A 26,303-nucleotide genomic window follows, 5' to 3' on the forward strand; every position below is an offset into this window, starting at 1 on the left:
ACAGTTTTATGAAAGGTTTGAACAGAGATCAGCGTTTCTTCACAAGTTATTACTTACTCCATGAAAACTTGCTTTGGCAATGCTGCATGTAAAAATACTGAATAAATCTTCTCCCCATGCTGGTATCATTCAGTATCTCTTTCAACTTTGTGATGATTTACATAATTAAGGATCTAGCTCAGAATCTTTGTATGTGGCTATATGAAGTGGTTTATGCAGTTGTTGAATGCAGTAAGCTACTTTTTTGGTAGATACACACAGCTTATATATTCAGATTTGTATGGACTTAAAGCACAAATCAGCAGAGAATAGGACTGGGGACAATGCTGGTATGATCTTACAGAGGACACATGGAAAACAGTTGCAATAATATTGTTTCTCATTAACAGAGGACTTCTCAAACAGAGAATTTTACTTGAAATTATTTTCAAAAACAGTTGTGTTGAATAGATGCACTCATATGCTAACTTTACATCAGTTTAAACCAGACTTAAAGTTAGCTTCAATCTGTAAATTACAGGTGCAAATTAAATCAATATAAATCATATCTTAAACTGATATGAACTTCAGGACATACAAAATTGCACCAATTTAAAATGCACTGTTTACAGCTATACCTTCTGTCAAGCAAATTCTGCAAGGGCATGTACATATGTATTTTGTAGTTGCATAAATATGGTTCAGCACAGCTTGAGAGCCAGGAGTTACATTCCCTTCTAAGCACTCGTTCTTATTTGGTGGTGAAAGTGTTGCCGAAAAACTCAGAATAAAGAACTTATCAACACCAATTTAGTGTAGATAAGCAGACACTTCTTTATTGACGGCCGGGTGCGCGGGTGAGTCCTCTCACGAACCACGCACACCTGAACACCAAAACAATACACCTTATATCAAAACTTATTCATGCATATTCATTAGGTTTCCAGGAAAGGTTATACATATTCATTAGGTTTCTGGGAAATCATTAGCATATGTAAATGTCCTTTACGCAGGCACAGTGAAGGTCTCTGGTGGTCTTCAGGAGTCCTCTGGTGGTCTTTCATAGTCTTCCTCACTCGTCCGCTTCTTGACCTCTCAGGTGTTTCCAAGCAGCAAACTGGTGTCCATAATGGTTTCCTCAGTTTCTAAAACAAACACTACAAGGCTACCAATCTTTGTCAAAGCTTCTGTGGTTAGATGATTTTAAACAATACTTGAATTTTTATGGTTACACATTATACATTTTCTAAGTTCCTAAGTTCCTATGGCTACATTTCAAACTTAACACTCCCATACCTATGCTTCATAATTTTCTACTTTTTAATCAAACCAAACTCCTTTATAATTAGATTTTAATTTCTTTTATCAAAATATTTGCAACAAAAGTATTGGTGTATATTCATCTGCATTGCAAGTTCCTGTGTCCTTGCCTGTTTGTGATCTGATGGAATGATGAAACATAGCAATGTACAAAAAAAGCTTCTTAGGTTAATCCTTTGCTCAATAATTTTGTGGTTTGGTTTGCAGCAGAGAGGTTGTCACGAATGAGATTTTGTTACATGGCTTTGGTTTAGCAGCAATTTAGGATTTATTAATATTTTTGAGATAGATCACAAGATTAGGTTGTATAATTTTAACAGTACTTAATTATGAGCCAATTTAACAGAGAGATTCGATGGAATTTGTTACAATCAAATTTGTGACAATCAAATTTGCGACTTAGTTAAAGACTCAAAAATGGTAAGGATCACCTGAAACTTACAGCAGGGTTGCACAGAGATGGAGGTTAAATCAAATCACACACACATGCAGAGAAAACAGTTCTGAACCACACAGAGACATGAGGTGCGGAAAACAGACTCCACAATCGGTGAGATTGTAAAGTAGGTATGTTCATTCAGCGCTGGGGAGCACGGGGGGTAGTCCCACCAAAGTCGTGCGCGCCTGATTTGGCAGTTCACTTTAAATTTATACAGTCAAGTGTTACATATACATAGAGTTTCGCAATACACCTATACATAGGCATTACCTATCCCCGCTTCATATTAAAATTAGCTCTAGGAAGTCATTTCCATAGTCTCCTCTCAACTGCGCTTGCGCAGTGCCTCCTTATGGTGGTCGTCTGGTGGTCGTGAAGATGAAGGCTGTATGTCTTCTTCACGGTGAACTCTTAACCTTCTGTCCCTGCGCAGACTCAGTTGTCCCTTGGCATTTGTCCAAATCACAAGGTCGGTCTTGGCTGGTTCTTGGAGCCACTGCTGCTTCTTATCAGGGACTATCTCCTGTCCCAGCCAGCCTCAACAATGCAAGCGTTAAACATCACTTCTCATCCCCTTGGGCCATGTCTACCTCTATTGAAACTTCTTTAACTTCATTATAAGCTAGATAATTATTAAACAATTCTTATCCACATTCATATATCTACTATATCTGCTAAGGTTTCTTTGGTTCCCGGTCTCAGACAGGCAAATAGTTCCAAACCAAACTGCAAATGCACATGCACGGATACAACCCATTCTGGCCACAGTTTGTGCTGAGTCATTCTGATATACAATTCAGGCAGCAGTTGGCCCAGGTGTGACCAGGGGGTGCCTGGCGCCCATAAGTCTCTGCGCTTGTAATCAAGATAACAGCACAATGGGAGTTTTCCCAAAGCATGCATGGCTTATCCTGAGATCTCAGAGTGGCCTGGAGGGCTGCACCACCACATTCCACCCCCTGACCAAAGTCTATCTCTCCATGAAGTGGTGGTGTGGTCACCTCTTGCCTCTGTGCCTATAAATTGACAATGCCGCATTCCAATTATAATTTGAGGGAAATGTTTTTCACATTTGGTCAACCTCCATAACTATTAAAGCTTTGTTAAATGTGGTTAGACAACATTATATATGTGGGGTCCTCGCGATAGTTTAACTTGTTTAGCCACTCTCCAAACTCTGATGTATCCAAACAGGACTTCCCACCATTGATGTTCTCCATTCCTTTTAACTCTTTCCAATACTCGATGTATTGCAGTGCATCATGATGGGGAAGAAAGAAGACTTTTTTTTGTCCTGTTTTCTGTGCTTGTCGCAGGAGGTTTATCAAGTCAGGATGGTGGAGGATCGCTTGACTAAAGTCGGATTCATTCCAATAGGTGTTGGTTGCAACTCGTGATATAGCATGTAATCAAAAGACATTTTCATGAGTAGTTATGGGTACAGAAAAATTGAAATCACAACCAATGACCATAGAAAAGTTATACACACATAGGTTAGAGTGGTTGGTTGTTGTGAACAAAATCATCTATTAACAAGGATTCATACAATATTCTCATACATACACAACCCTTTCCAATATATATAACTACAGTTTTGGGAACCTCGTTGGAATGTATTTCAAAGCAGCAAATATTTTGTTCTGTGTCCAAACAGATATCTTGAGCTTTAAGAGTATTACTTTTGCAAATAAAACCTTGTAGTTCCCACACAATGCATGCGCTTACATCAATTGTTTGCCACTTTCCCTCTTTTTGATGGGCCCATACCCTATATTCTAAGGGATAGAATATGATTCCATTGTGATTTAATCCTAGTGTAACGATTGGGTATATGGTATATACCAAAGCATTGTGTATAGTGAGGACAAAGGAGACAATCTTATCACCTTCTGAATGATAAGTAAAGTTGACTAATTGCCACCATGATTGAAACTCTTTCTCAAATTCTGAGGCGTTGTCCCAAATCACTTTACGAATTTCGGTAGGTAGGATTCCCCCTTCTCCTTCTCTAATAATAGCTGCTACTACAGACTGTATTATCCATAATTGTGCTTGGATACAGCTCAAGGCAAGAGAGGTATTACCTTGAGTTGCTCTGAGGGTGTTTACAATTAATTGATGGTCATTTTTGTCTATTCGTTCCCAATAAGGCAGAATGTCTGATAGGAGCCATTGACTTGCTCCTAATGCTAATAAAGATGATTTTAGTGGGTGTTCTAATTTGTTTAGGTCGTCGGTAGCAGCAGTTAATTTGTTCATTAGGACTTCAGCATCTATGCTGTTCAATACTCCCAGTCCTGTTCCTAAGTGTCGTGGTTTAAGCCCAGCCAGCAACTAAGCACCATGCAGCCGCTCACTCTCCCCCCCACCCACCCAGTGGGATGGGGGAGAAAATCGGGAAAAGAAGTAAAACTCGTGGGTTGAGATAAGAATGGTTTAATAGAACAGAAAAGAAGAAACTAATAATGATAATGATAACACTAAGAAAATGACAACAGTAATAATAAAAGGATTGGAATGTACAAATGATGCGCAGTGCAAATGCTCACCACCCGCCGATCAACACCCAGCTAGTCCCCGAGCGGCAATCCCCCACCCCCACTCCCCCCAGTTTATATACTAGATGTGGCGTCACATGGTATGGAATACCCTGTTGGCCAGTTTGGGTCAGGTGTCTTGGCTGTGTCCTGTGCCGACTTCTTGTGCCCCTCCAGCTTTCTTGCTGGCTGGGCATGAGAAGCTGAAAAATCCTTGACTTTAGTCTAAACACTACTTAGCAACAACTGAAAACATCAGTGTGTTATCAACATTCTTCTCATACTGAACTCAAAACATAGTACTGTACCAGCTACTAGGAAGACAGTTAACTCTATCCCAGCTGAAACCAGGACACTAAGATACCAGTCACATCTCTTTTTGGTCATTTTGGAGAAGTAAGAGTTAGTCCATGTAACCATGCTAGCCAGCCAGTGTAAGCTACTCCCAAAAAGGCAGAACAATCTGATCTAATTGTTGACACATTAATGTGCAGTGCAAGTTCCACCCTTTTTAGGGACCAGCTAGGGTTAAAGAAAACTCACTGTTGTCCTATATTTTTAATTATATAAGGGCCAGTGTTATAAATGTAAGGACATAACTTAATAGGAGGCCAAGTTGGTGAGGACAGTTGCTTGATATCAATTTTGAATTGGAGGCTTAAGCTGGAATGAAATTTAGAGTCTGCCCAAAGACACATAAGTGCTGAGCGGAATATAGTAAAATTATACCAACATTCATGCCCAAAAGGACAGGTATGTGTGTTATCAAGACCATGTCCTTGTTTTCCTTCAGCATAGTCCACAATAATGCTTAAAACTGTCATGCACTCAGTGTGATTTTCAGTTCAGAATCCTACTGAAATGATGTCTCCTATTGTTCCCTTTAAAGATGGAATCTGTCGATCCTCATCTTCATTTTTTATAATCCACTCTCGTCTATGAAAGGCAATGTCATTATGTAGTACTACTGCAGATAAATTTAGAGATTTAGTGGGATAAGTGTTGGGTGCAAATTCATTAGAGCCTATATAACCCATTAATCCATGGCCACCTCGTCGTACACATATTCCATATTTTGCGCATGTCAATCTTAAATTTAATCATCAGTCCTACTCTACAGTGGGTCTATCTGCACATCACAAGAACAGGTTGTACTAAGGTGAAATTATACCAGAAATCTAGGTTGTCATAATCGCAAAATTTAATGTCTTTTCTAGTCCAAGTGGAATCAGCATTTTATAAACAGTCATTTCTGTCGATTTCCAGTGGGTATATTCATTGATTACTTGGCATCCTACTTTAATTTCTTCTCCTGGTGTGCCTTGGAGTAGGGGAACAAAATTTTTCCTGTCCCACCTCCATTCATTTCTTAAGTATCTCTCATTTCCATGCATAACTAAAGTAGAAAGGTTCAAGCCTGTCCTTTCCCTTGATGTTCCCATACTTCCAGTATATCTTACCAGTGCATGGTCCCATGGGCTTGGTGTATGAGCAGTGGCAATTATACCTACTCCAATTAACAGGAGGAAAAGAGAAGTTGGAGTAGGGGCACATAGTCGTCATTGTCATTGCCATTGATATTGATCCCAGCAGGTTAATGCGAAGAGGGGGTAAAGGAGTATACATGAGAGGTAAAGATGCCGATGTCTAGTATAATAGTTGTTCCCATGGTGTCATTAGTGGGATTCATTGTTTCCTGTAAAAGAAAGAAAGGAAGAGTCTCAGTAGGGAAGGCCAAACAGGTTACCCCTTTTATGATACAGGACAAATCCATCTAGCACTGATTCTATGTTCTGCTCCACTATTGTCAATGGCTTCCCATGCCATTGTTCCTTGTGGTTTAGTTAATAGTCATTGGTTCTGTTCCAATAGATGGTAGTTTTACCATGACAGGTTGCCCTGGTTTCATTGAAAGCCAGATATGCCCGTTATCTAGCGGTTTATCTAAAGGAGCCATCAAGAATGCTCAAGTAACTGGGCTTCCATAGGGACCACCATATCATTCAGTTGGTGTAGGGGTTTTGAGAGGCGGGTGTCCCATTGTCCTTCATGTGGCTTAAGATATCTTTTCAGTAGCCCATTGGCCCGTTCAACCATACCATTAGATCGTGGATAGTATGGAGCGTGGAACACCCATTTTATTCCTTCTTGTTTTGCCCATTCTTGTACTCCTTTATTAGTAAAATGTGAGCCATTATCACTCTGAATAGAGTCAGGAACAGGCAGAATTGAGAACCATGAGGAAAGGCCTCGGATGGTGTTTTGCCCATCGGCCCTTCAGCACTTTGTGGCCATTAAAAGTCCAGACACCACTTCTATGCCCGTCAGAATATACCTGTATCCAGCGGACAGTTTTAAAGGACCTATATAATCAATTTTCCAGGTATACCATAATGTTTTCCCTTCTTTAATGTGCAAAGGTGGTGCTTTATCAGGATGATCAGTTTGCAATCTGAGTCAGCATTGAGGGCACTCAGTAAGTATGGTTTCACATGTTTTCCTATCAAGAGGCCAGCCTTGGCTTTGTGCTGCAAATTAAAGGACATCCTTTCCACTATGTCCTAACTTAAGATGTAACCATTCTCCTAACCGGTACCATTTGGGGTCTATACTGACTTTCCTAATTTTAGTTAGCTCATCCACCTTTTGATTCCACTTTGTAGCTGGTTTGTCATCCTTAGCATGAGCTTTCACCCATCCCATATTGAAAGGTGTTTTCCTGGCTATGTCTAGCAACAACTGCCAATCTTTGCTTCTCCAAACTGGGGATCTGTTTACTTCCCATTTTAGGGTTTCCCATTGACAGAGCCACTGTGTTGCACCTGCCCAAACAGCATAAGAGTCCATATATATAGCTTTCGCTCCATTTTGGGCAGCAAGTACAACAGCTCTGAGTTCTCCTACCTGCGTGCTACCTTCTCCATCTTCCACTACTTGCTTGCCAGTGGTGATTTCCCTTTTATCCTTTGGGCTGAGGCATCTGTAAACCAAATACCCTTGGTCGGCATATTCTCAGTTAAGGGCGGAGCATCTAGAATTGGCAAAGGTTTGAGAGGTTGTTGCAAAGCTAAAGGGTCAGTATCTACAGTTATCTGTAATTTGGAAACACTAATGTGTCCTTCAGTTAACTGCATATTCTCGGCAACTCCTGTTAGGTAGGCATACCATTTTCTCACTGTGGGTTTTTGGGCAATTCCTTCCTGTTTCAAAGAACCTAACTCAATAGTTTGATTAACTATTAAGTAGGTATTCTTTATTGGCAGCGCTGGATGCACGGGGGATCACTCCACCTATCGTGCACACTGTCGGGCCTAATTGTGCAGGTTAAGTACATGTTCTACATACATATTCACTAGATTTCCGAGAAATGTTATACACATTCATTAGTTTTCTGGGAAACTATTAGCATATGCAAATGTCCTTTACGCAGGCTCATTGAAGGTCTCTGGTGGTCTTCAGGAGTCCTCTGGTGGTCTTCCATAGTCTTCCTCACTTGTCCGCTACTTGACCCTCTTCAGGTGATTCTGCGCACTACGGTCCTTTACATGTTTTGATACATCTTATCCTAAAGAATGCACGTTAGTCCCTAAAAAAATGCTTGTTAGTGCTCTTATTATCTAAGTTTTCATTAGTGGTGTAAAACCATATGGCTAGTTTAAGCTAAATTATCTACAAGGATGAGAACAAAGGCAGGAGTTCTTATCTTTTCCGGCCCTATCTATTCAAGCAAGGCCTCTGCTTGTGCCTTCTCAACAAGATCGTAAATTCATCAAACAATTAAGTTTTGTGATTGCTCATGGCTCCCTCTTGCTCATCACTCCCAAGTACCAGTCTCTGACAGGCTTAATCCTTGACAAACACCAGTCCTTGGTCTATAAAGTTACAGAGAGATAATCAAGACAAGCTAGATCATTAAGCAATAAGCAGTTCGTTCTCTATATCATTCCGGAGGAGCAGTTCCTTTAAGATTGCCTCTAGTAAATTAAACGGTCCTCTAGTCTGTACAGGCTGTCCCTGATGTATTTTTTCAACCTATTTTAGAACTCTAACTAAGGATAAAAGCCCTTTTTCCCATTCAGAGTATCATTGTTCTGCCTCTTTACATGCAGTTGATCTAAACAGTAAAGGTCATTTTGGGCCATTAGGGCCAATCTGAATCAGGTTACAATAAGTTGCATGTTCAGCAAATCCCCATTCTACAACAATAGGATCAGAGGGGTGTACAGGTCCAAGGGATTGGTACATTCACAGTTCATTCATTAAGGTTTTCATAGCTTCATTTTGCTCTTCAGTCCCTTCCCATATCTTTCCTTTCCATAGGAGGGAGTAGAGGGGTCTGGCTATAACTGAGAATCCTGGTATGTGTTTCCTCCAATATCCTAATGTTCCCAATGTTTGTTGGAGTTTCCTTTTGGATTGGGGGGGCTGTAAAGCTTCTATCTTTCCAAAGTATCAGGTGGAATTCAAGCACTACCAACAATCCACCAAGTTCCTAGAAATTTCACTTCTTGGGCGGGTCCCTGACACTTGTCCAGTGGTATGGCTACTCTGGCATTATTTAAGGTTTCCCATACAGAGGCAGCTGCTGTTCTTACTGCCTCTTGGGAATCGCCCCCAATCAAAATGTCATCTATGTATTGATAGAGACGGGTTTCTGGTGGAATTGATACTTGCTGTAAAAGTTCCACTAGTGCTCCATAAGCAATAGTAGGGGAGTGTTTGTAACCTTGGGGAAGCCTGTTAAAGGTATACTGTACTACTTCCCAAGTAAATGCAAAACTGGGTTTATCCTGTTCTTGCAAAGGGACCATAAAGAATATCTCCTTGATATCTAAAACAGCCATCCATTCATGGGCAGCTGCTTGTAGAGTGGCAGTTAAGTTTGCAATATTAGGAACTGCTGTTGTTGAGGGTGCAGTGTTGGCTATAAGATGCCGATAATCAATCGTAAGACGCCATCTACCATCAAGTTTGTGAACAGGCCATACAGGGGAATTATATGGAGAATGCGTCCGAAAAAATAATTTGCCGAGACTCCAAGTCCACAATAACAGCTGAAATTCCATCTTCGGTGACAGCTGACACCAGATACTGGGGAACATTATTGAGACTAGAGTCAGGGAGTGCAGGTGCTGCTTGCAAAAGATGGATGTCAGCAGTTTTAGATTCCACCCCTAGACTTCCAGATCCGAATGACCATATACTACCATTTGGTAGCTGCCAGGTTTGTCCCATTAAAAGATCAAACCCCAATATGTTTTCATAGTGATCGTTTACTGCAAAGTGAACTGAGGTTAATAATTTTTTGCGGGGAAGCCAAATTTTTACTTTAACAGTGGGGCATAGTTCACTGCCGCCATTAATGCCAGTTAATTTAACTTTAGGTCGGCCTGTTCGTAATCCTAAGGTGATTGCATCAGTTTGGGTAAGTACAGATATTTGTGCTCCTGTATCTATTAGAAATTTAGTTGGTTTTTGGTGAGGACCTACAGGAAGCATAATATAACGGCCATCATCATTTATCCATTGACGAATATTGACTTTCCAGACAGGCAGGCCCAATAACCATCCAGGGTGTATCCGGTTTTTGATTCCTGTTTCTGTGGTTCTGAAGTATGTCAGGAGGTTTTGGGGCTTGCATTAACATCATTTCAACACGTTCTCCTAACTTATGTTCTTTCAACTGAGCTTCCTGTCGTGGTTTAAGCCCAGCCAGCAACTAAGCACCATGCAGCCGCTCACTCTCCCCCCCACCCACCCAGTGGGATGGGGGAGAAAATCGGGAAAAGAAGTAAAACTCGTGGGTTGAGATAAGAATGGTTTAATAGAACAGAAAAGAAGAAACTAATAATGATAATGATAACACTAAGAAAATGACAACAGTAATAATAAAAGGATTGGAATGTACAAATGATGCGCAGTGCAAATGCTCACCACCCGCCGATCAACACCCAGCTAGTCCCCGAGCGGCAATCCCCCACCCCCACTCCCCCCAGTTTATATACTAGATGTGGCGTCACATGGTATGGAATACCCTGTTGGCCAGTTTGGGTCAGGTGTCTTGGCTGTGTCCTGTGCCAACTTCTTGTGCCCCTCCAGCTTTCTTGCTGGCTGGGCATGAGAAGCTGAAAAATCCTTGACTTGAGACTAAACACTACTTAGCAACAACTGAAAACATCAGTGTGTTATCAACATTCTTCTCATACTGAACTCAAAACATAGCACTGTACCAGCTACTAGGAAGACAGTTAACTCTATCCCAGCTGAAACCAGGACAGTATCCACCCTTATTCTATACCATTGACGTCATGCTCAGTTCCCATACCTTTAGTTACATCCTGGTCAATCATCATCACCTTTTCTGTCCCTTTGAGACATATGAACAATTTTTTATATATATATATATATATATATGTATACACACACAGAGATATCATTCCTTTAGTTCATGGGTCATGTTCATAAAACGTTTGTTGAGTTCATTTAGTTTCTGACTCTGGGCTCCATCTGTCATACCAGTCTGTCTGGGCAGGAGGGATGGTGCAAAGTCCTCTCAAGTCAGTAGAGCAGGATTGGGCTTCAGTGCAGTTTGACGAGCAGATGACATTTGTCGCAGCAGGAGGATGGTGTGCACCGTTGGATTGTTGCATGCTGGAGTCAGTTCTGGTTCCATCACTACTGCGCTTTGCTCAGTTTTATCACAGTTCTTTCTTGCTTGATCTAAGTGATTCTTACTATAGTACTATGGATATAGCATATAACAATTATAGTAATGATAACATACAGTAGCAGGGTTATATAGCAACTAATATCATACAGTTTAATTCATTGGCTATTCTCACCTAAAATCAAATCCCCTTGAGGCACACATCGGACTTCCCCATCTTTTCGCATCACCCACCAAGTGCACCCAGGCCCTTGAGCAAAAGTAATCCCAAGAATGGGTTTACCTTTGCCTGAGGCAGGAGCAACCCAGACTGGTTTCCCTAACATAATTTTCATGTGCACTACAGGGACTTTATCCCCTTCTACAGTATGTAAAAATTCTGACTGTGCAGGGGCACCCCGATTGGCAGATTGGCTATGAGGTTGTTTCGGAAATGAGTCCCGTTGTCCAACTTGATTCTTTCTGGGGTGCCATGTCGCCTTGCTTCTCAAGGCCCAGGATAGTGTTCCGGGCAGTGGCATGGGGTACAGAATATGTTTCCAGCCATCCGGTGGTTGCTTCCACCATTGTAAGCACATGGCACTTGCCTTGGCGAGTTTGTGGGAGTGTGATATAGTCAATCTGCCAGGCTTCCCCATATTTATATTTCAGCCATCGCCCTCCATACCACAGGGGCTTTAACCGCTTGGCTTGCTTAATTGCAGCACATGTTTCACATTCATGGATAACCTGCGCGATAGTGTCCATGGTCAAGTCCACTCCTCGATCGCGAGCCCATCTATATGTTGCATCTCTTCCCTGATGGCCTGAGGTCTCATGGGCCCACCGAGCCATAAATAGCTCACCCTTATGTTGCCAGTCCAGGTCCACCTCAGCCACTTCAATCTTGGCAGCCTGATCCACCTGCTGGTTGTTTTGATGTTCTTCAGTGGCCCGGCTCTTGGGTACATGAGCATCTACATGACGTACTTTTACAACCAGATTCTCTAGCCGAACAGCAATATCTTGCCACAGTGCGGCAGCCCAAATGGGTTTACCTCTGCGCTGCCAGTTGCTCTGCTTCCATTGCTGTAACCACCCCCACAGGGCATTTGCCACCATCCATGAGTCAGTATAGAGATAGAGCACTGGCCACTTTTCTCTTTCAGCAATATCTAATGCTAGCTGGATGGCTTTCACCTCTGCAAACTGACTCGATTCACCTTCTCCTTCAGCAGTTTCTGCGACTTGTCGTATAGGACTCCATACAGCAGCTTTCCACCTCCGATGCTTTCCCACAATGCGACAGGACCCATCAGTGAACAGGGCATACTGCCTCTCATTTTCTGACGGTTTATTATACAGCGGGGCCTCTTCAGCACGTGCCACCTCCTCCTCTGGCGACATTCCAAAATCTTTGCCTTCTGGCCAGTCCATGATCACTTCCAAAATCCCTGGGCAACTGGGGTTTTCTATGCGAGCCCATTGTGTGATCAGTGAGACCCACTTACTCCACGTGGCATCAGTTGCATGATGTGTAGAGGAGACCCTCCCTTTGAACATCCAGCCCAGCACTGGCAGTCGGGGTGCTAAGAGGAGCTGTGTTTCAGTACCAACCACTTCTGAGGCAGCTCGAACTCCTTCATATGCTGCCAGTATCTCTTTTTCAGTTGGAGTACGGTAAGCCTTGGATCCTTGATATCCTCAACTCCAAAACCCCAGGGGTTGGCCTTGGGTCTCCCCAGGTGCTTTCTGCCAGACACTCCAGGTAGGACCATTCTCCCCAGCTGCAGTGTAGAGCACATTTTTAACATCTGGTCCTGCCCGGACTGGCCCAAGAGCTACTGTATGAACAATGTCCCATTTAATTTGTTCAAAGGCTTGTTGTTGCTCAGGGCCCCATTTAATATCATTCTTCTTCTGGGTCACTTGATAGAGAGGACTTACAATTAGACTGTAATTTTGAATATGTATTCTCCAAAAACCCACAACACCTAAGAAAGCTTGTGTTTTCCTTTTTATTAGTCGTTGGGGACATAGCTGCTATTTTGTTGATCACATCCATTGGGATCTGACGACGTTTATCTTGCCATTTTATTCCTAAGAACTGGATCTCCTGTGCAGGTCCCTTGACCTTACTTTCTTTTATGGCAAAACTGGCTTTCAGAAGGGTTTGAATTATTTTCTTCCCTTTCTCAAAGATTTCTTCTGCTGTGTTGCCCCATATGATGATGTCATCTATGTATTGCAGGTATTCTGGAGCTTCACCTTTTTCCAGTGCAGCCTGGATCAGTCCATGGCAAATGGTGGGGCTGTGTTTCCACCCCTGGGGCAGTCGATTCCAGGTGTACTGGATGCCCCTCCAAGTAAAGGCAAACTGTCGCCTGCACTCCGCTGCCAAAGGGATTGAGAAAAACGCATTAGCAATGTCAATTGTGGCGTACCACTTCGCTGCCTTTGACTCTAGTTCGTATTGAAGTTCTAGCATGTCTGGCATGGCAGCACTCAGTGGTAGCATGATTTCATTCAGGCCATGATAGTCAACTGTTAGTCTCCACTTTCTATTACACTTGAATTTCATTAAAAAAATTAAAACTCTCCATTAGCACTGGCCATATGGGACTATTAAAGGGTGAGCGAGTTTTGCTGATCACTCCTTGGGTCTCCAGTTTATGAATCAACTTGTGGATGGGAATCAGGGAGTCTCGGTTGGTTCAATATTGCTGCCGGTGCAACGTTGTGGTAGCAATTGGCACCTGTCGTTGTTCTTCAACCCTCAGCAACCCCACAATCGAAGGGTCTTGAGAGAGACCAGGCAGGGTAGAGAGCTGTTTCATTCCCTCCATCTCCAAGGCAGCTATACCAAAAGCCCATTGATACCCCTTTCGGTCCTTAAAATACCCTCTCCTGAGGTAGTCTATGCCAAGGATGCACGGGGCCTCTGGACCAGTCACAATGGGATGTTTATGCCATTCATTCCCAGTTAGGCTTACTTCAGCCTCCAATACAGTTATTCTTGGGATCCCCCTGTCACACCAGAAATACAGATGGGTTCTGCCCCTGTATAACTTCATGGCATTAGAGTGCACTGTGCACCAGTGTCTACTAGAGCCTTGTACTCCTGTGGGTCTGACATGCCAGGCCATCGAATCCACACAGTCCAATAAACCCGGTTGTACCTTTCCTCCACCTGGCTGGAGGCAGGGCCCCTCTAATCCTGGTCAGAGTATCCATTACCCACATATTGTAAAATTGACTTAGAAGTCCCATCAAGAGGATCAGAAATAAGATCTGCCCTTCTACTCTGTTTGGAAACTAGAGTGGTCTTTTTCCTGGAATAATCCCCTTTTGTGGTGGTTTTTCCTCGCTACTCATGTACCCGTGCATCTAGGACCGAGGTAGGTTTTCCATCCCATTTCCTCATGTCCTCTCCATGGTCACATAGGTAAAACCACAGGGTACCCCGTCGCGTGTACCTTCTGTCTCCTCTCTCTTGAGCGGAGGAATGCTTACCCCTAATAGCTGAGATATGGTTCCATACAGGTGGGGAGTAGGACATATCCTCTGAAATGCTGGAAATCCCAGGACAGCTTTTCCACAGCCGAAATGCAGGCTTGTAGGGAGGAGGAGAGATTTTCTTCGTATTGACGGAGTTGGCGAGCCACTTCCTCCACTGTCGGTGCCTCTTCATCCTTCCAGGTCATTATTGGCAGTGAGTTGGCATAGGACGATGGTGTGCTCTGTACAAACTTCTGCCACATGGGTCGTGTGCATTGGACTTTGTCTGGATGTTTGGGTAATTGTCCATTGCCTGGGTCATGATGAATCATCTCTAGCACAGCTACTTCCCTCAGATATTGGATACCTCTCTCCATGGTGGTCCACTTGCCTGGTTGACATATAACAACTTCCTTGAAGGGGCACCTTTCCTTCATGCTTGATAGGAGTCGCCTCCAGAGGCTGATGGCTTGTGTCCCTTTTCCAATTGCCTTGTCAATGCCACCTTCCCTGGCAAGCGATCCCAGCTGCTTGGCTTCCCTACCTTCTAATTCCAGGCTACTATCCTCATTGTCCCAGCATCGGAGAAGCCAGGTGTCCTGGTTTCAGCTGGGATAGAGTTAACTGTCTTCCTAGTAGCTGGTACAGTGCTATGTTTTGAGTTCAGTATGTGAAGAATGTTGATAATACTGATGTTTTCAGTTGTTGCTCAGTAGTGTTTAGACTATAGTCAAGGATTTTTCAGCTTCTCATGCCCAGCCAGGGCACCTGACCCAAACTGGCCAACGGTGTATTCCATACCATGTGACGTCCCATCTAGTTTAGGAACTGGGAAGTGGGGGGCAGGGATTTACCGCTCGGGGACTGGCTGGGTGTCGGTCGGCGGGTGGTGAGCAATTGCCCTGCGCATCATTTGTACATTCCAATCCTTTTATTACTACTGTTGTCATTTTATTAGTGTTATCATTATCATTATTAGTTTCTTCCTTTCTGTTCTATTAAACCGTTCTTATCTCAACCCACGAGTTTTACTTCTTTTCCTGATTTTCTCCCCCATCCCACTGGGTGGGGGGGAGTGAGTGAGTGGCTGCGTGGTGCTTAGTTGCTGGCTGGGGTTAAACCACGACACCAGGTGATAATGTGCTCACCTGGACAACAGCTGAAATCTTTTCGCATATCCCGCAGCTCACTCAGGGATAGAGATTGGGTGATTACCTCTGGTTCTGCCTCTTCCTCCTGTTCCCGTGATGACCCTGGCTCATCTTCATCCTTTGCTAAGCGAACTGATTTTTTTGTATATTTCTTCTTCTGTATGGGGGCAACTGATACTGGTACGGGTTGGTTCTCTGATTCAGCTGCAGTGCCTGTCACAGCAGTTGGAGTGGTTGCAGTGCCTATCACTGGGATTGGAGGGGCCGTGGCGCCTGTTGCCGAGGTTTGGAGTGGACACGGTGCCCGTCACCTTGTTGTCAGATCCAGGGACCTTCTCTTCCCCTTGAGGTTACTGAATAGTGTTGAACGGGGCTCGATAGGCGTGGGCCAGGCCCTAGCACATTGCAGTGATTTGTGTCTCTGGAATTTTCAGGGTGACAGCATACTATTTCCAAATGTTCTACTAGTTTTTCAGGATTTTGCACATGTTCAGGAGTAAAGTTCCAAAACACTGGAGGTGCCCACTGTCCTAGATACTTGCCCATACTACCCCACACACCCTGCCACTCATAATTATCTAGTCTTGGGGCAGATGTCTGGGTGATATTCTTAAATAGTTGTTTAACCCTAAAGAAGGCCTGAACAACATTCAGGAACATGCTAGTTCCTAGCAAGAGGACCATGCTGGTTTCAACTTCCCAAGGGTATTCAAATTTTTCAAAATTCTCAAATGCCATTGTAACTAGACTGGAGGAGAAGGGAAAGGGGAAGAAAGGTGTCTCACCCATAGATTGGGTTTCCGAGGAGGGAAGGTAAAGGGTGTAATTATTAATAGTTTCCCAGAGATGGCTACCGAATTGTAGAGGTGTCGACAATGCTGAGTGCAAATACCGGATTAGTCCCACGACCGATAATTTTATCATACCACAAGCCAGTATTACAGAATACATCAAAGCAAAAACTTTAATCCACCTCCCATGGATGATAAGCAGCAGAACAGGGACTACATACAGCAAGTGAGGTGATAAATAACAGAACTCTAAAAATGAGTGCCACAACTCTAAGAGTTCATAAAGCGACATTGTGACCAGCGACTATTAAACTAATGTAATGAATACTTGTAACAAATTCATTTTCACACGCTCTGGTCAGATCTGTTGTTATCTCAACCCTTTGTGCCCCACGTTGGGTGCCAAAAAGGACTGTCATGGTCTAACCCCAGTCAGCAACTAAGCACCACGCAGCCACTCACTCACTCCCCCCCCCACTGGGATGGGGGAGAGGATTGGGAAAAAACAAAGTAAAACTCGTGGGTTGAGATAAGAACGGTTTAATAGAACAGAAAGGAAGAAACTAATAATGATAATAATAACAATAATAAAATGACAATACTAATAAAAGGATTGGAATATGCAAAACAAATTATGCACAATGCAATTGCTCACCACTCGCTGACCAATTCCCAGTTAATTTCCAAGCAGCGATCCCCCCAGGCCAACTCCCCCCAGTTTATATACTAGGCATGACATCACATGGTATGGAATACCCCTTTGGCCACTTTGGGTCAGCTGTCCTGGCTGTGTCCCCTCCCAGCTTCTTGTGCCCCTCTGTTGCGTTAAAGCGTAATGAAGTTTGGCAGAAAATAAACCCCCTTGCATTCCAGCTTGTCCTCAGATATCAGAGGGCTGGGGGCGGCTAGGCTTAGATTCTGGGTGATACCTAATTCAGCACTATAAGTCCAGTCACGTTCAATATATTCAACTATCAATCATGATTACGGATGCACTAATAGTGCACTGGCACTGTACTTTCAATTTAGCCTCGTTCAACGCACTAGAATTGCCAGACTTAAGGAGTTTGGTCATGTTCAACGAACTATCACAGCTAGATTAATGAGCAGCGCAGTTTATTAAAGCAACAGGAGTACAGGTTCTTTTGGATTGCCGGTGATAAATACACTGTCTGCAAAGCACGTGCAAATAATAATACAGTTGACTACAAGAACACTAAATTATGGAAAAACTCTATAGAGATTTCTAAGTTTTCTGGGGAAGCACTCGGTATAACCGAGGGTTCAAATCTTACCCAATAGGTGTCCCTATGGGGGGGAAGAGAGGTTTAGCCCATCGACTGATCCCAGAAGTCAGCGATGTCCTCCTGACTTGTCTATGCTGGTGTCTTCCCTAACATTCCTCCTCTCTTAAGCCCTTTTATATTTTCTTATTTTTTAGGTGGAGCTTGAGTGACTCTAGTCATACATACCTTTATTATGATTGGTGTAAAATCTCCTCACTTTACTTTTAAAGGTATATGCTAGAGAAAATTCTGAGACCATGTTCAGTGAAGGGTGGTCACACCTTGAAGGTGGGTAGCTTTTGGGATGGAGGTGTGTTTTAGTATTATAATGAGATTATAATGAACAAAGTTCCATGTTAGTACTCCAGAATGAGGCACTTATGATATAAATCAGAAGTAGAGCAGTAGGTTGACAGAACCCCATTGTTTTACATCCTTGCTTCAGTGGATTCAATGCAGGGACCTTTCATTCTTGTTCCATTAGTTCCAGTTCCCTATCCCTGCAATGATATCACAGAGCCTGGCCACGGTGTCTCCACTCCGCTCCACCCTCCATGTTGTTTCTCTCAGAGTCAGCATACCAAGCTCCCCTGGTGTTGCTAACATCTAAGGTTGCAGGTTATGTTGCTTAGGGAATTATTATGGAACAGATTTCGTGTATATCCACCGCATTCCACCTTGGAGGTTTACCTTCCCTTAAGAGGGGGACATATCAATAAGTCACGTCCAGCAATTATTCCACACCCTCCAGCCTTCTTGCTGGCTGGGCATGAGAAGCTGAAAAATCCTGGACTTAGTCTAAACACTACTTAGCAACAACTGAAAACATCAGTGTGTTATCGGCATTCTTCTCATACTGAACCCAAAACATAACACTATACCAGCTACTAGAATGAAAATTAACTCTATCCCAACTGAAACCAGGACACCTGGCCTGCAAAGACGAACACAGCTTCAGAGGAGCATGAGCTGGAAAGGGCATCATCATCTCTGTTCCCTGAAAGAGATACTATTCTTCTACTTTCACGTTTAACCTAGGCTACTCATTGGGATCCATTCCCCAAAGGCTGCTGTGGGGGGAGTGTGGTTACTCCCTAGAAGCAAGCTAGAGATTGACAATACTAATTTTTTTTCCCTCTATATTAAATGAACTAGAGACCCATAAGCTAGTTCTCTTGTAAAGATAGTATTTACGATCTGTCCTAGACTGCAAGATGATGTAATGCTTTATGAGGCAATAAACTGTAAACTAAATACACTTCTGGTTTAAATCCAATCAGAAATTCAATTAAACTAGCTAATGTAATATCAGTTTATAAAGAAACTCTGTTATGTCTTTTATTATTACAGAATTAGAGGTATGGATCTTCAGCATCTGCTGTTTACTTTGGCACTGGTCTGTGCAAATGACTCACTTTCTGCAAGTGATGGTAAGTTTTATGATACCTTTCTGTGCCTTTGTGTGTATGTATATATATAGCTTTATATAAAGAGTATTTTTATATTATATGTGTCAGGATTATGCATGTTCCTTGATTACAGTAACCTGGGTACATCATGTGAAATGTGAAAAATATGTCACTTAATCTTCTTGTAAAGATAGTGGATGAGATTGAGACGTTGCAGAATGAAGGTGAATTTCATAGACAGCATTAGGTGTGTGATGTGTAAACAGGCTGGATCAATGTTGGTGTTAGATACCTGGATTTTCTTTGCTCTGGTACTGAAATTATGAAAGAATTGTATGGGGTTAATTTTTTATAGAAACTTTTTTCTTTTTTTCCCCTTAACAAGTCTTTTTAGTATAATTATATGTTAAATGTAGAGCTATTTGGAAGTATGGAGGAAGCATTTTAAGACTGTACGTGTGTAGCGTTCGCTACATATCAAGGTGCCGCGATTAGATCACTGGTCGGCCCGGACCAGGGAAAGAGACAGATAACACACACAGTGTGAGCGCCAACTTCTGCCTTTTATTGCGCAGTTAATTCCTTTTATACTAACAAGGGTAGGCGGGATTACAGATACGTCATAGGGCTGTGACTAACCCTCCATCTTTCCGTGACATCGCGAGATCTTCTGAACGCCAAACCCTACATCTCCCCCTCCCTATGACTAGCTAGCTTCTATGGTTATGAACAGTTCTACGCAAAGAAATAACTGTGCAAAGTACTATGAGCATAAGCATATTTCTACAACTAAGTTGAAACACTGTGTCTTAAACACACGTAAATGTCCCATTTACCTTGCAGAGCAAGGAGCTCCTTCACAGAGAATTCACACAAGTGGTAAATGGAAAGTTAAGGCTGGGAAAGAATTACTTCTATTACTTTATAAAGTTTATCGTTGGTATGCTGATGTTAAGGCTTACTGTCTGGGGCATCCAGATTCCCGGCTGTGAGCGATTCTGACTCTTCTGTTGACACTTGTTCGTACACAATGTTTTCAGCTCTGTCTCTGACAGCCGGATCCCATAAAGACATGTATTGATGGGCTCTGAGAAGGATGTCATCCGGATACACATCAGGGCCCCCAATTGGTTTTGCATCCACTGCCAGAAATTTGTAGCAGATACCCAAGCTGTCACAAGCCAGGAAAGGATGACAGCGATCTGTAAGGAAAAACACTCAAACACTATGAGGTTAGGGCAGGACGAACCATACGACTAGGGACCCATTTCAGTAGCCCTTCAGGCGTCTGTACACAGGCGTACCCTCGCCCGAGACAACGCAGCTCAAACGGCCCATCCCATTGGCGTGTCTGAGGGTCACGCACGCGGACCAATGGGTAGGGGCCTTTCTCTTCTGTGTTCGTAAAGTGTCATTGCGCCGCCGTCTGCTCCAGGTCCCCTCGAACTGTCTGATTTAATGAAGTTAACGCAGTTAACAGAAGATGCTGTGTACGGAGAACAGGTGAGTTATCCCGTAACCAGGAGGGCTCCTCCTGCTCCCCCTCCCTAAGCCGATCGAGCAGGGTCTTTAAGGTTCGATGTGCTCGTTCTACAATGGCCTGGTCGGTGCTATTATAAGGGATGCCATGTACAAGGTCAATACCCCAGGTCGCACAAAACCGTTTCACCTTTTCCCCAGTATAAGCTGCACCATTATCCATCTTGATCTGTTGTGGAATACCTAATTGAGCTATGCAAGCACGCCAATGTTGTATAACTGCCAAGCTATTCTGCTTACTATGCGCTGTAGCAAGAATATATCTACTATAGGTGTCTACGGTAACATGCAAATACTGCAGTGGCTTAAAAGGAGCATATTCCGTAATATCTGTTTGCCAGATCTGATTTGGTCGCAAACCACGAGGGTTGACCCCAGCTTCCCAAAGGGGTCCTTGGGCACAATGGGGGCAGGCCGCGACAATTTCTTTGGCTTCAGCACGAGAAATGCCCGTTAGTGCCACCAAGCCTCGTGGACCGCAATGCAAGAGGCGGTGTAATGTTATCGTGCGTGCTCTTGCTGGCGTGATGTCATCATCACCAACAACAGCCAACAACGCTTGCGCTGCCTGGTCAGCGCGGCTGTTCCCTTCAGCTAATGGTCCAGGGAGACCAGAATGATTGGTGACATGAATAGGGAAAACGGGTGCACTACGTAACTGCAAGGCGTTCAGCAGCATACCGGCTATCTCCGTGGAAGAAGCTAGCGCCCATTCCCCCGCAACCAAAAGCTTATATACATACAGTGAATCCATGACCACATTTAAGGGCTCAGTCGGCCAACGTAACAATGCCATGGTCACTGCCTTGGCCTCCAAAAACTTCACTGAGCGACTTGGCTCAGTATATACTACCTGGTGCCATACCCCATCTTCTCTCCAAACACAAACGGCCTTGCTGGTCTTGGAGGACGCGTCAGTAAAGATTGTGCGCCCGTCATTATGGTGTTTCGCCACCTGCTGTGCTGGGAGAATGGGTAAGGCACGCAAGATCTCCCCACAAGGATGGACCTCATGTCCCGCTACTGTCCCCACAAACTCTGCTAATGCACCCTACAAAACAGACACCTGCAGATAAACTAAATTCCATTGCGTTAGGGAGCAGGGCAAAACAATGCGGTCTGGGTCTCTGCCGGTAAAATGTTGACAAGCCCCCCGGCAACGCATGATCATGGCGGCTACCAACAGCGGCCAACTAATGATAGCTGTGTGTACCTTACCCTGATGTAGCCACGCAAAGGGCCACTCCGGGCCTTCCGCAGTCTGTATCAATACACCGTGGCAGCTCTGACTGGCCACAAAGAGCCGTGCATCAACTGGCTGTGTGGGTTGAAACCTCTGCAGGCCCCACTGCTGGGCCCGTTGGGCTATGTTTTCTAGCAACTCACGTTGTGCTGGTTGCAATACACGTGGCGTCTGCAAGGGTTCCCCCCCCCGGAGTAGTTGGTACAAGAGATTCATTTCATCTTCAGCAATGGGAACGAAGTTCCTCAGCCACAATAGTTTGCCTACTAACTTTTGGGCATCATGTAAAGTATACACTTGGTCAGGGACCATAAAACTTTGAGCGGTGACTGTGCGGGGGGTTAATTGAGTGCCTAGATAACTAACAGAAGGTCCCATTTGTGTTTTGTTAGGGGATATGTGTAGCCCATATTCACTTAGTTGCCGGACTGTCTGATCATAGAGGCGTTGCAACACAGACTCATCCTGATAGGACAGTAGAATGTCATCCCTGTAATGTATGATGGTAGCCTCCGGGTAGTCTTTTCGCAGAGAATGCAAGGCCTTACCTACCGCAATCTGACAGAGAGTTGGTGAATTCTTCATGCCTTGAGGGAGCACTTTCCACTGATACCGCTGCATGGGCGCTTGATGGTTCCGCTCCGGGATAGAAAAGGCAAACCGTTCACGATCTCCTGGGTGTAAGGGAATACTGAAAAAACAATCCTTTAGATCTATAATTAACAAATCCCATTCTTCTGGAAGCATAACTGGAGACGGCAAACCCAGCTGCAGGGCTCCCATACTGTGCATCACTGCATTCACAGCTCTGAGATCATGTAACAGTCTCCATTTCCCACTTTTCTTGGGAATGGTAAATATTGGTGTATTCCATGGACTAGTAGAAGGAACAATATGTCCCGCTCTCAATTGGTCCTTAACTAACTCCTGTATTTTTAGCAGCCTTTCAGAATTTAGCGGCCACTGATCAATCCAAACAGGCTCATCTGTTTTCCAGCTAATTTTCAGGATTGGCTGCCCCTCAGTGACAGCTCCTAAAAAGGATGGGTCACTAACATTGCCTTCATTTGGCTCAATAAATCACGGCCTATGAGGCCAAACAATTCAGTTGGGGTAGTCATGACATACGGACGCATCGTAACGTGTTCACCGTCAGGGAACACAAATGGGTAATGGGTAGCTGACTTACTAAGGTGGCTTGTGTGCCCCCTATCCCTCCAATGCCAAAATTTGGATTGATCAATGGCCATGATGGAGGCCAAATATATTGTGAAATAATCGTAACATCAGCTCCTGTATCGATTGTCATCGGTTTCTTGACGATAACTCCGTCAGGCCCTTCCAATTGCACTACCTTTTCTGGTTTACCTCTTCTTATGTCCATGGCAAAGTATACCTGTGGTTTCCCTGTGGAGCCGAATCCACCATCTCCACGTTGTACTTCACCTGGGTTCGGAACACACGACCTGAATGGAACTAATTGTGCTATTCTGGTACCTTTAGGAATAGAAACAGGAGGGATTAAAACATGAATCATAATTTTCACAGTCCCACAATAATCTGCATCAATAAGCCCTGGGACTACCAGAATTCCTTTTAGAGCTGTTGAAGATCGCCCCATTAAAATGCACTAAGCCCAAACCCCAATGGTCCCTTTATGTTGAATGTGTACTGCGGTTTCCATGTCCACTCCGGAGCTTCCTGCAGGGCGGATCTGGTAGTTGCGAGGCTGCCTGAGGGCCGGCAGCCCAAACCCCTTGCATTTGTGTCGTCGTGCGAGGGGCCTTGGCGCTCGGTGTAAAGTTTCCCTTCTTCCTGCATTCTTGGTGGTATGGTTATCTTTCTTACAACTGTTGCACCGTCTTTTTGTTAGCAGAAACTCTACATTGGCTCTTGATGTGTCCAAGTTTACCACAATTAAAACACTTGACCGAGGGTTTCTTACTGGCTTTATCAATAAGCGGATTCCGTATTGACTCACAGCTGTTATAAACGCTCGTGACAAATTGGAGGAGCCAATTTGTATTGAATAAAAAAATCTAATTTATTAGCAAGCGATAAGAGAGCAAAACAGCGCTGGGCGGCCGGGGAGGCAATGCTCCGCCACAGGCCCGCAACTTTATGTTACCGTTACATTCCTTATATACATTTCATGTACCCCTTTCTTGTAAGTCTCCGCCTTGTCCTGCTGCTTCTTTCTTCACTTGTGCAGGTCTGTTACTATGCAGATTCGGTAAATTTTCTCAAGGATGAGTATCCTTTGATGTAGAATGTCTTTTGATGTGGAGAAATACAGTCTTGGTTAATTGCAGCTGTTGTCCTTCCTCTCCTTATCTAGTAAGTTATAGCCATTGCTTTCTTCCCCCTTATCTAGTAAGTTATAGCCATTGCTTTCTTCCCGTGACCTTCACGCATCACTTAAGCAAGTTTTTGTTAATTACACAAGGCATATGTTAACTCTCAATATGTCTCTTCCCCCTTCTCGATTTCATGAACAAAGTTAACCCGTTCATTACAATCCCCCCTTTTCTATTTTATCCTGATTTTGTTCATTAAATCGATCCAATGCTTCCTTTTGCCCGCCTGAGGATAGGAGTAATTCCTCCATCTCTGATCTGTTCATATTGCTTTCGTAGCAGCATTAAATGTGCAGCTTCTAAGCGCCCTTTAACAACAGCGATCAACTTATTAAAAATGCATGGCCCAAAAATAAGATCAACAAAATAAGAGGTCCTGCAATAGTTGACAATAGGGTGGTTAACCAGGGTGAATAATTAAACATGGACTCATACCAGTTCTGTTGTACTTCCCAGCCTTTTTTCCGTTTTTCTAACCCCTCCCGTAGCTTGGCCATTGTATCTCTAACTACTCCAGTATGGTCAACATATACACAACACTCCTCCCGTAGGGCTGCACATAACCCCCCCTGCTGCATGAACATTAAGTCCAAGCCCCGTCTGTTTTGCAATACCACTTCTGATAAAGACCTAACAGACTGTTCTAGGGCTGTCATGGCCTCTTCTATCCTAGCCAAATCCTCGTCGACCGCTACCCTTAGGGATTGAAATTTTTGATTTTGTTGTACGAGGGAGGTTATTCCTGTACCAGCTCCAGCAGCTCCGATTGCCATGAGAGTTGCCACCGTGAGGGCTGTAAAGGGCTCACGTTTCTGTATGTGATGGGCCTGAGTAGTTTGATAGTCATAAACGAAACTTTCGGGATGGTAAATAAGCCTAGGTATCACAGCTACTTGTATACAATATTCAGCTGTCCAATTAAAGACCTTTAGGGATATACAAGGTGTAACCCCAGTTTGGGAGCAAATCCACTTAGTATTATCTGCAGGCATTAACCACTCAGCTGTTATTTCTCCTGATTTGCGAGTTGTGTTACACAGGTGTCGTTTGTCCTTTGGGACATTTCCGATACACTTTCCTTTTCCCGATACTTGGGACATTGTTATCCCTTGCTTACGTCCAGATTCTTTATTCCACATGCACTGAGCTGGATTTGTTCCGTTGGACTTTTTAAATCTACTGTCCACCCCAATAGCTTCATAAAAGGGCGGTCGAATGTTGTAACACAACCAACAATGCTCAGTTATATTAGGGTGGGTGGCATTCAGTACCTGATAACTGGCTTGGAGCATATCCCACAATGGGTTGATTCTTGTTGATACGCCCGAGATATTGTTTTCAGCGATGTCTATGTTAGGGAGGATAGCAGCAGTCTGTACAATACCGTTACTATCATCTTCCTCTGCTACGACCGAATTTGGTCCTACACCAGAGGGTTCATTTGGCACCAGCTCTTTCCTTATCGTAATTATTCCCCCTGAATCTGCACCTGGTTCCCAAAGTCTGATTCCCCATGTTTTCCCTGTTAACCAAGCAGGATCTTTTGGGTTGGTTACATTAATATAAATATATGGGCAATTTCCACTCCATGGTCCTGTTTGGCTTCCATCCCAACCATGTGAAGCAGGTGTACATCCGTGAGGCCCCCATCCTACGGACAGGAATTTATCTGGACCTCCCCCAGGAATCCAATCAGAAGCTATAGTTTCGCAACCCCAATAAGCACAATAGTAAGAGTCAGGATGGTTGCAATACCCCTTTCCAGGGTTAGAACTGGGACAAAAGTAAAAGCCTAAGTTATGTAGACATGGGTTCCTGGGTACGATTTGACATAAGGATTGATTAAAGCTTGGGGCCCCAGCAGCAATTACTTGCTGTAGTATCTTTTGATCCTCCCACCTATAGAGCGTCCATTTGTAAGGTTGGTGGGGGTTCCCTTTGCCTTGGGTTGTCCCTATTAGCATTAGCAACAGTCCTATCATCCAAATGCTTAATCTCGAGTTTGAGAAAAGTGGTGTCCCTTTACCCTTGCGACAGGTATTCCGAGGGTGCTGATAATCATTTTGATTTTTGTCTTCATCCCTGGTGAGAGATGGGAGACTTTGGGG

At 43.8% G+C, this 26,303-nt stretch overlaps 1 protein-coding gene across 2 annotated transcripts in view; it reads left to right on the plus strand.

Annotated features, from left to right (window-relative positions):
• LOC104325022 (growth hormone receptor) overlaps positions 1-26,303 on the plus strand; it is a 256,244-nt gene that overhangs the window by 156,425 nt on the left and 73,516 nt on the right. For both annotated transcript variants that reach the window (XM_069775195.1, XM_069775196.1), the window contains one exon: positions 18,998-19,077. In XM_069775195.1, coding sequence (XP_069631296.1) covers positions 19,008-19,077 — 70 coding nt within the window. In that variant the 5' untranslated portion in view covers positions 18,998-19,007. The remainder of the gene's footprint in view (positions 1-18,997; positions 19,078-26,303) is intronic.

This window comes from Haliaeetus albicilla, chromosome W, assembly GCF_947461875.1.
Source record: "Haliaeetus albicilla chromosome W, bHalAlb1.1, whole genome shotgun sequence".
NCBI classification, from domain to species: domain Eukaryota; kingdom Metazoa; phylum Chordata; class Aves; order Accipitriformes; family Accipitridae; genus Haliaeetus; species Haliaeetus albicilla.